Here is a 10,085-nt window from a genome sequence, read left to right on the forward strand (position 1 = left end):
TATCTGGGGTGCCACAGAAACTAAAATAAAGTTACACTTTGAGTGGGGTTGAATGGGAAATACGTTTTTTTAGCTTTAAGAAGTTGGTATGCAAAGAAGTTCCTGAAATTTTTTATTAATTATTTTTGATATTTTTACTTTTCCAAACAAACTGTACATCTTTTTAACCCCTTTTAAGCATATTTATTACCCTGATAAATTTCAAATTACAATTCAGGAATTCCCATAATAAACAGAATGCATTTTTATTGTCATAATTGTTAATTTTTGGCATAAAGACCAATTAATTTCTTTCCTTTGATAACGGTCAAGCCGATCCTTTTGTTTTTTACTATGAACATTTTTTTATTATGGACATTAAACATATATATATATATATTTTTTTTTTTGTACAGCAATTGTTGTTGTTATTGTTATTCACGGTGTCTGCGGTTCCAATCTGGAATGGCTTAAAATATGCAATTAATTGCAATTGTCGCCCCGGCATTTTGAAGCCTTCATTGGATGTCAATGTTTACCTTTCCAGAGAATGTGCGGAGGCAGCATCATTATTTTTCCATACGAGTATAATTAAATTGCTCAATTTCGCAGGCGACAGAATGCTGGAATGGAATGTGTATGAATATTCTGCAAAAAAAACTGCAGACTGTGAAAATATTTAAGCATACCTTAAAAAAGAAAAGTACTCGTTGGGGAAAATACAAGCAACTCTTTGCAAAAAGTCTTCCATTCTGAATCTCTCGAATATAAATTAAATAAAAAACATTAAAAAGAAAAGGTTTACTTCTTCTCAGTGCACTTTGCACTTTGCACTTCTCGACCTTTATTAAACTAAAAATCTGTCATGTGAGATTTCCATAAACTTAAATTCTGATCCACTTCCTTCTTCTGAATGGCCTTCCAATCACGTACTCTTTGGTGAAGAGCTAAAACTCGATTTTTAAGATCCTCCGTTGTCATTTTTCCAGATGCAAATGAACGCCGCATCCGTATAATTTTCAGTTGTTGCTCAGAAAGGGGCATCTTGCTGCTTCTGGATGTTCTTGAGGGTATTCAAATTTGGTAACGAAAAGTAAACTCAATAAGGCTGAGAGAGGTACGACAATTTGTTTGTATAAATTACAGATATAACAAGCTAGAAATTTGACATTACTGCTTGCCAAATCAAAAAGCCTTCTAGATTAAAATAATAGTTAATCGATTGGCACTTTATTAGTTCCTTCTTCCAATCTATAAAATGTATCGAACTTTCTAGTGTTTAAAACCACATATTAGGTTTTCTTAAATAATAGTTTTTGGAATACTTAAGTTACCTAAGCTTACCTCTTTTATGGTTTTTATGGGTTTATTAGTTTATTAGGTCCTTCCATCTGTTAGGAGATTATTAAGCAGGGTTTGGAGTGCAGCTGTTAGTACTCTACCTGATCCTTTCTTGGTTACAGTTTCAGTTAGGTTGGGTTTTTTACCATTTTTACCTGAATCCATTGCAGAAGAGTTATGTAAATTTACCTGCTTAGATCTATATAAACCAAAGCATGAATACTTTCAAATTAGTCTGCTTCCAGAGTCTTATCTCAACAGTCAACTTATCTCAAATAATCAAAAATGCCAAACGTTGTAGCTGTAACCACCAATGAGAATTCCTCCGTTGGGCAAGTGAAGAATTGCAAGAAAAGTGCAATGATGCCTACTGAGATATCAATCGAAAAACTGCCCAATCTGGCATCTAACTGGTCAACATTCCTAAGAGACATCACAAATGACCGGAAACTAAGAGCTGAGCGCATAAATCGCCAGTCGGAGGATGTTGTCCAATTCATAAACAGATTTCCCCTTTTGGAATCCAAAGAGAATTTCACTTTGTCTACTACTAGAAGTGAAAATCATATTTAACACACCCATAGACTTTCAAAATTATATATAATTAGATTTAAGTGATACCAAAAATTTATAAAATAAAGAAAAAAAACTATATTTCAATTATAATAAGAAGGAGTTCTTTTTTAATTATGGGTTATAGGTAGTGCAAATAGTGGGTAGGGATAATACTAACAAGGCTTCAAAGTCTTCAGTCATAAATAACCAACATAACCAATATTTTATGGCGTTTGTGGTATTTGTTTTCTTAGTCTAAAAGAACCTATTATCAAGTTTAATTTTCTGCAAGATAAACTTTAAGTTTTTCCTCTATATTTTCTTTCTCTCTCGGTCTTTCACTTTTTCTTACATCATGCTAAAATATTTTTTTTGGGTAGAGAAATATTCCAACCCAACTTTCGGGTTTGGTAGAGCAAATTCCTTTTTTATTGTTATTGTTGCTGTCCGTGTAGCATACAAAGATTATAATCTTTATGGCCGAAAAGCAACTCAAGCGACAAATAACCAATGAAAATGAAAAGCATATGAGCCATGGTCCATGGCCGTTGCGAGCGGCTAAGAAGAGAGAGAGAGTCATGGAATTTTGTGCCCGGCACACAAATTATGTGCTGCCGAATCAACCATTATTTATGGTATCTACCAAGCCATAAGAGTTCTTGTTTTTCTTTTATTATATAATTTAAGCATGCATTTTTGGCAAGAATAAAGCAGAGTGAATTCAATTTAGCTGATCCAATTAAGTGATCCTCGCTAAATAATTTTGCTATGAAGCTTTTTAAGCTTTTCTTCGGAGCCACTTCGGAGTTTATCTTAAAACTATGGTATCGTATGTACTGTTTCAAGTCAACGATATCATTCAAAGTTGACATCTTTCTTTATATAAAGTAAACCAAAATCACATAATGAAGTAGATGTAGAGCATCAGTGATGTAGTCAGAAGGCTTTCAGGACTATATTACTTAGATCTTAAAGCTTAAAGACCAAAACCTACTTATTGGTGCAAATATTAATGCGAAAAAATGCAATACTTAAATGCAATTGTCAAAGCAAAACTCTTCTTTAAAATATATTTTAAAAACTCCTCTTAAAATTTCATTCTTTATCCGCCCATGCACTTTGTATTTGCCCAATAAGACAATAAAGTTTCATTTGCTATAGTAAAAGCAGCCAGCAGGCAGCTGATGTTTCCAGAAGCTCATACAGATTCTATTTAACTTGATGGAATGAATTGAGCCGAACGCAGTCGGTGTAAAGCCTGGCCTGTCATCAAGGCAAGTGTCCTGAATTCACCATTCTGAATATCCATCCAATCCGTTCGTCTACAGTATATCCTGTGAAGTCAATGACGTCAGCTTCGTTTATCTTGTGAATTTATTATTTGCATACTTTACGGGGCATTGAAGGGAAAGGCAGCAGACTGAATACAGAATTCCGAAATCTTAATCGATTAAAGAAAACTATCACATAAGTTTGCTAAAGAAAAAAATATTTTCAAAAATAAGGAGTAATAAGTTTAAGACAATGGCTTAGCACTAAACAAAATAAATCTATTTTAACATTCAATTTAGTTTGCCTATCGGTTAAAACCAAACCCAGCCAAGACAATGCCGATTGCGAAGTGCCATTCCAGGACATAAATTTCAAAACAATAAAGACAAGGTCCTAAGAGCCAAGGTAGGCACTGCAAAGGCGCCGCTTCCTTTATGATTTACGAGTACTAGGGTTCATCGGTATGGCTTTTAATAGCACTTGTATAGCCATCGAGTACGAGGGCAGCACACCGTCCCCATCCGTGATTTATAATCTCACATCGATGTCATTTCGGTGGCTGGCGTTTAACATATGACCATTTGCATAGCGGCCTGCTCTCAGCACATTAATTGCCTTATCGATGACGGGGGCTTACGCTAATTTATATGGAAATAGGAAAATATATTTTATATTCAAGTTTACATTTGCCAAATTAGCCGCTAAACATTTATTTATGGTTATATTTTTCTAATTTTATTTCATTGGAGCAGCTAGCACGCATAGGTGACACAGTTTTCTATACTTAATTTATGGGTCCTCGAACGAATTTTTAAAAATGTTTGTTTATTCCATGTTAAATGAAAGTTTTTATGGGTGTTAGAATGTATTGAGGGTGATGCAATGTCGTGATAAGAGGTGATTTATTCTATAGACATTGCTTTCTAATATTTTTAAACGTTTTTATGAGATCGAAATGAAAATCTTTCTACAACTCAGGCTGGAATGTTAAGGGATATTACCAAATAACTTTAATTTAAAAAGGAAGAAAAACTTATAACAGAAGCTTAGTAAAACTGTTTTTGTAAATTTCATATCAAATTCGATTAAAACTTTTGCTCAGCGATTTCAACGCAATGGGACTACGATTACCTTAAATTTTTTATTTAAAAAACAAAAAGCGCAAATCGTGGCATTTTAAACATATGCACACCCTCATCCTTAAACCCAAAACAGGAGCATCCTCAATGGACTCGGTGGAATCCAGCACCCATTAAATAAATAACCGACAAACTTTTCAGCTTTCATGAATATTAATAAAAGGAGATTTTTCCAACGAAATCAAATGAGGTGACGCAGACTCATCAGGTTCGTCTCAATGTAATATGTGCATTTAAATTGAGTTTCCTAACAATATTGGGGAGATTTAGCCAACATGATATGTGGAGAGATATGTGATATGAGCAAAGGATTAATGGTTAGCTCAGCTTTAGATAGTTATTTATATTCTGCAGAAATTTTTCGAAATTTCGATACAAATTGTTTTAAGACCTCGTTTACAAAATATTTCAAAAGCTTTTTAGATTCGAAACTTAGACATTAATGAGCGATGAGATGGCGAATGTAACTAAGTTTTTTGGTAAGTTTATGAGATAATCTCTAATCACGCATATAGCTAAAAACCAATCATCAGTTAAAATTTTGATAAAAATAATCTCTCTCAAAAGACAAGCAAAATCTGTAAAGTTCCTACTCGAAGACTCTGGCAAAAACACAATCAACAGATGCACGCAACAACAGCTGGCAAAAGGATGCAAAATCTAAAAAAAAATAGCTCAAAGGGGTTACAGCGAACAAAGGTCGATGTTTACAGAGCGAAAGGCTACACGCAACTAAAAAGCCAGAATGCAGTGTCGAGCATTTTGAAGCCTCTTTTGGAACGATATGGAAAAGGAACGTTCAAAGCAAAACTTTGTGCCGAAGCTCTCTTAAATCCACTCTCAAAGCAAAGTAGAGAGTCCTTAGCAGAGAGAAAAGTAGTGTTGGGGGGCAAAAGGGTGTTTGCAGTGGAGTAAGATCCGTGGTTGGGGAACCGAATTCGCCGACACTGGGGATTGCGGAGGAACTTTATAGGCTCTTACTGAAGGTATATTAAAACTATCTTAAAACTTATACTTAAAATAGAAGACAAGATCATTTTTTGAGCTATAAAACTATAAAATAAAATTTGATAAATAATTGGCTTCTTATTTTGTTTCAATTCGAAAAACTGTATCCAAAAAATAATGATTTTTAAAGGTTAAAATAAATTTTAGCTAATGTATATTAAATATGCAAAAATGTACATACAAAAGTAGTTCTTGAGAAGGAATAAGTCTTATCTTATACTGTTTAAGATTAATGAGTTTGAAGGAATTTTTTAGACTGTCAATTTAAGAATGTAATAAAGACTCTTGTTTGCTTATTTATTTTTTACCTAATCATTAAATCATAAAATTATAAACTAGCATCAAGCACCATGCTTGCATGTTGTCCAATTTATTTTTTATTATCCCAGGAAGCAGATTAAAACTTCTCGCCTTGCGGCTTAATGGTTATATTATGAACCTATAAATAGTAAGAACAGTTATTTATATTAGTTATCATCCCACATTTAAAGACCAATACTTTACCTGAACATTCGGTGGAGTTCCAATGGCCCAAAGAACGGCATCGGCGACATCAGCACTTTTTAGCATGGGCATGTGCTCTTTGATAACCCCTTGGATCTGCTCTGGCAAGATGTCCGTATCAACCATGCCCGGACTAATGGTCTGCGAAGACAATTTAAACTAGTAACAGCTACTAAAAACAAGAAAACAAAACACTCACAGAAACCCTCACAGGAGTCTTGTGCCGCTGGAACTCCTGGCGATAGATCTCGTTCATGGCGCGAAGGGCAAACTTGGTGGCCGGATAGATGTTCAGCGAAGGAAGCTGGGGACCCAGATTGGGAACCTGATAGCCCGCAATGCTATTCACGATAACCACGTGACCTTCAGAACCTCGTTTCCTCATCGAATGAAAGGACTCGCGGACGCAGTAAACGGTGCCCATGATGTTTGTCTCCACAGTGGACCTCATAGCCGCACCGTCATTCCGCTCGCTAAGTTCACCGGTACCTATAATACCGGCATTGCTGACCAAGACATCAACGCCACCTAACTCCCTGCACGTCCAGTCAAAGGCCTTCAATACTTGATCCTCCTGCGTAATGTCGCACTTGATTGCATGCAACCGGGACTGCTGTTCGGGCCTCAATTCATTGCGGAGCATCTCAACTCGCTCCTGTCGCCTGGCCAGACCCACAACGACCATTCCTGCACCGATTAAGGCCCTAGTGCATGCCGCACCGATTCCGGCACTTGCTCCACTAACCATGGCCACTTTGTTGCACCAACGCTCCATGATGATGCCGTTCAACAGACGTCTGAAATCATACTGGCTTGTCGCTTGGCTTTCAATCGCTGCAGAACAACCGGGAAGCCATAGCAATCAACGAACTATTGATTGCTGACAATTCGCTATGCGCTATAAAGTAGGTCACTCACCCCAGGTTAAAGATGAGCTAATTAAACGATAAAAAACGTCATAAAAGTGGAATATTTGATAAAATACTTGCTCAGGGAGGGATTCTACTTAACAGAAAAGAAAACTAAGCCATAAACCATAATCTATATTAGATCTTATAACCATCTTAAACTTCCTCGTTACAAAAACTAGTTAATACAAATATTCAAAATTTTATTTACATTTAATTTAGTTTATATTTATGTCAGACACCGCCCGAGGACTGCCACTCTTTGACCCGTCTCTGAAGAGCCGCTAACCGAGTACCCAGATCTTCGGTTACATTTGCTTTCTTCTTGGCCATTAACGACTGGGGCTGAACGCTCGACATTTTCAAATTGCTGGCTCGTTTTCCTGGCACTGGTCGCTCTATCTTAACAATCCGAGGCTGTTGCTCCGACACAGGCATCTTGTGCAGATACCGACCCTTAAGCATAATTTGCAACTTATGTAGGTTTAAAATGTTTTTATAAAAAACATAAACATATGTTTAGGAAAATTTCGTTGGCCTTAAGCCAAGTGTTATAGGCTGGAAATGTTTAGTGAGGCCTACTGAGATTTCGTAGTCGAGTAGATAAACATTCAGAAACAAAGAACCTATCACAAGTCATAGAAACCAACATCCAACTAGATTTTACTCCATAGGCAAGGCCCACTAGGATTTTAGAGAATATCATAGAGTACCTGTCATAAAAACCAACATCCATCTGAATAGATTTTAATCCATCTATTACATAGTTAATTTTCCGGGGTCTAGTTAAAATTAAAGTTCAACTGGTGGTGTTGCTTTACCAGCTTGTTGGCTTTTGTCTGAAAACGGTTCCATGTGGCTGGAGATGGTGCCACAGCGATCAAATAAGAGCAACGAACATTGCGCCCCATCCATGGGTTTCTCTCTTTAGACTCTAGTTTCAACTTTAATTTTGGTGGAGGGAACAGCATTTTCATTTTCAGTTTTCAGTTTTGTTTTGCTAAGCTAAGCGAGACGCTTGAAAAGTTACGATGAGAGTTAAAACCCATCAAAGGGGTTCGTAGAGAGAGAGTTACTTCTCTTACTTTCGCTGCTTTGAACTTGCCACAGAATGTTGCTTCTCTCTCTCCGCGTAGTTTAGTTTAAATTGTACTGTCCAGAGTGCCGCATCGGATCAAGTGCTGTTTAAAGTTTCCACTTTGGTGTATCTATACATTTTTAGGCATGCAGCAGATTGGGGCATACATCACAGCCATTACTGATCGTTGCTCATGTCGCAATTATTGCATTTCATCATAATCAATTTGTTTGTTATTCATTTTAAACGACCACACCCGCCTTGATATCAACATGGCCTGCTGTTTTAATTACAAATTTGTGCTCAATTTATGCAACTTTTTGTTTTTGGTGAGTAATTAGTAGGTAGACTAAAGTGAAAGTTTATATAGTTTCTACTTAAAGAACAAATAAGTTTAAATCTTTCAATAACATTCAATATTTTGTACAGCTTTGTGGCTTAATGCTGATCGTATCCGGCCTTTATATCTTTTCGGATAACAAACGCATTCTGCTCTCCAGACTTTTGGCTGCCTCTAGCGATCGGCTGAGCTCACTGCCCCAGCCCCTGCTCTTCTATATAGCACTGGGCGTGGCTATTGCTGGTTTTGTGGCCATTTTGGCTGCTGTCATTGGTTTCTGGGCCAGCTGCCTTCACACCTACTGTTTCCTAACCATCTACTTCCTCTGTGTTGTGATGCTGCTTTTGACCGAATCAGTGCTGTGCCTGGCCATAACCCTTTGGCCTCAATGCTTGGGGATCAGCTTGGATGAGAGTCAAATGGTGAGATCATTGCAGAGCAACTATGGAGTTCCGGGACAGGAGCAGTTCACCAATGCCATGGATTTGGCACAATTGCGTTTTGGCTGTTGCGGGATGAAGAGTTCGTTGGACTACGACACATCGCTGTGGCGATTGCAGGGCTACGGGCAAAGGAACTGGCCAGTGCCGCTTAGCTGTTGTGTTCTGGAGAATGCAGATCAACCTTTGGCATATCTGGATCCCAAGCCAGCCAATGAATCGCAGTGTCAGTCTCTGGAAAGATTGTCCTACGAAAGAGAGCGCTACACGGAGTCCTGCCTTCCCCATCTGGACAATTGGTATCGGGAGCAGTACAGCATCTTTCTGGCTGCCAGCCTGATCTTGGCCCTGATTGAGTTCTGTGTTCTGCTAGCCATCATCATGAGCTGCACGGGATTGGCTTCCCAAAGGGCCAGGCTGAAGAGACCAAAACAAGAAGTGAGAGCTCAAAAGATAAAGTCGCGACAAACTCTGATCGAAAATATATACGAACCTGAGGTTGAGCTTAGGGAAAGTTCCAGTCACAGCATCGACGGAATATATCTGGGACCAGCTAGCCGGCATGTCAGCAGTGAGGACTTTAAGGAGTTGTATATAAAACCAAGGGATTTGTATAAAAAACATAATTTGGTGCTGGGAAACCCTGTATCCATCGACCGTCCATCGCAAATGAGGAACTATTTGGTGTGAATTTATATTTTTAAAGTGTTTTAAATTGTTAAATATAAAAGTTCGCTCAAAAATATTTAAGATAAGGAATAGGACTGAAAAATATATATCTATATATATATGATTATTTTACTAAATTCTGCTCATGGTTTTGGATACTTTTTGTAGGTAAAATATAAAACGGACTATTACGTATGAATATCTTTGATCTTTGATAATACACATTAAATTATAATAATTATATATATATATTATATTTTCGGATTTATTATCTTACTTAAATCATGATTTTACATCAGCTAAAAAGTTTTCATTCTGAAGATGTCTAGTTTTTGTTTAATATCTAAATCATTTTCGTGTTTTAAATATATACTTAAAAATTGGGATATTGAAAGTGCAATAGGTCTACGGGACCTTCTATCAAGTATTTTTAATTAAGTATAGGCCTAATGTACCTTATAACTAAGAAAATATAATTATAAACCTTACAATTACATTTATTATTTAATATAAAAATAATAAATAAAAAATTCTTAAAAAATTAAACCTGATAAAGTAAATCTTGCTCTAAGTATATACATACTTGCTCAAATTTAATCCTATCAATATAATATTTTAAAATATTTAAAATGACTTAATTTAATATATTTTAAAGTTTGTTTATTTAAGCTTCTTAAAGTTAAATATATGTTGTTTTATTTTATACTTACTATTCATATATAAAACCATATTAAAGAATTAACATTTTCGTTAAAAAAAAATTATTAAATTAAGTATGTTAACGCATGCAACATTTAAAATATCCCATGCAACAAATGCATAAATGCAACAGTGGCGCTACCTAGTGTCGAG

General features: G+C 36.2%; 4 protein-coding genes and 1 long non-coding RNA gene across 6 annotated transcripts; 2 read left to right on the plus strand and 3 right to left on the minus strand.

Annotated features, from left to right (window-relative positions):
* Positions 1-220: 220 nt before the first annotated feature.
* Positions 221-1,140, minus strand: LOC108105956. Of its 2 annotated transcripts, XR_001772374.1 has the most exons (3): positions 669-1,140; positions 519-602; positions 420-448 (listed from the first exon to the last, which is right to left on the minus strand). It is a non-coding gene; the product is annotated as an uncharacterized LOC108105956 (long non-coding RNA). The 2 variants fall into 2 exon arrangements; XR_005993729.1 differs by having other exon boundaries at positions 221-602.
* A 432-nt stretch (positions 1,141-1,572) lies between these two features.
* LOC108105957 lies at positions 1,573-1,925 on the plus strand. Its single transcript, XM_017212757.2, has one exon. The coding sequence runs from the start codon at positions 1,606-1,608 to the stop codon at positions 1,891-1,893; it is 288 nt and encodes a 95-aa protein (XP_017068246.1). The 5' UTR covers positions 1,573-1,605; the 3' UTR covers positions 1,894-1,925.
* A 3,652-nt stretch (positions 1,926-5,577) lies between these two features.
* Positions 5,578-6,581, minus strand: LOC108105924 (farnesol dehydrogenase). Its single transcript, XM_017212705.1, has 3 exons — positions 5,998-6,581; positions 5,799-5,939; positions 5,578-5,733 (listed from the first exon to the last, which is right to left on the minus strand). Exons 1-3 carry the CDS (start codon positions 6,571-6,573, stop codon positions 5,692-5,694), a joined length of 759 nt encoding a protein of 252 aa, XP_017068194.1. The 5' UTR covers positions 6,574-6,581; the 3' UTR covers positions 5,578-5,691.
* Positions 6,582-6,896: 315 nt separating this feature from the next.
* On the minus strand, positions 6,897-7,320 carry LOC108105958. Its single transcript, XM_017212758.1, has one exon. The coding sequence runs from the start codon at positions 7,169-7,171 to the stop codon at positions 6,941-6,943; it is 231 nt and encodes a 76-aa protein (XP_017068247.1). The 5' UTR covers positions 7,172-7,320; the 3' UTR covers positions 6,897-6,940.
* Positions 7,321-7,597: 277 nt separating this feature from the next.
* LOC108105928 (tetraspanin-17) lies at positions 7,598-9,671 on the plus strand. Its single transcript, XM_017212709.1, has 2 exons — positions 7,598-8,113; positions 8,214-9,671. Exons 1-2 carry the CDS (start codon positions 8,057-8,059, stop codon positions 9,252-9,254), a joined length of 1,098 nt encoding a protein of 365 aa, XP_017068198.1. The 5' UTR covers positions 7,598-8,056; the 3' UTR covers positions 9,255-9,671.
* The last annotated feature ends 414 nt before the right edge of the window (positions 9,672-10,085 follow it).

This window comes from Drosophila eugracilis, unplaced genomic scaffold (genome assembly GCF_018153835.1).
Source record: "Drosophila eugracilis isolate 14026-0451.02 unplaced genomic scaffold, ASM1815383v1 contig_2154, whole genome shotgun sequence".
Lineage (NCBI taxonomy): Eukaryota > Metazoa > Arthropoda > Insecta > Diptera > Drosophilidae > Drosophila > Drosophila eugracilis.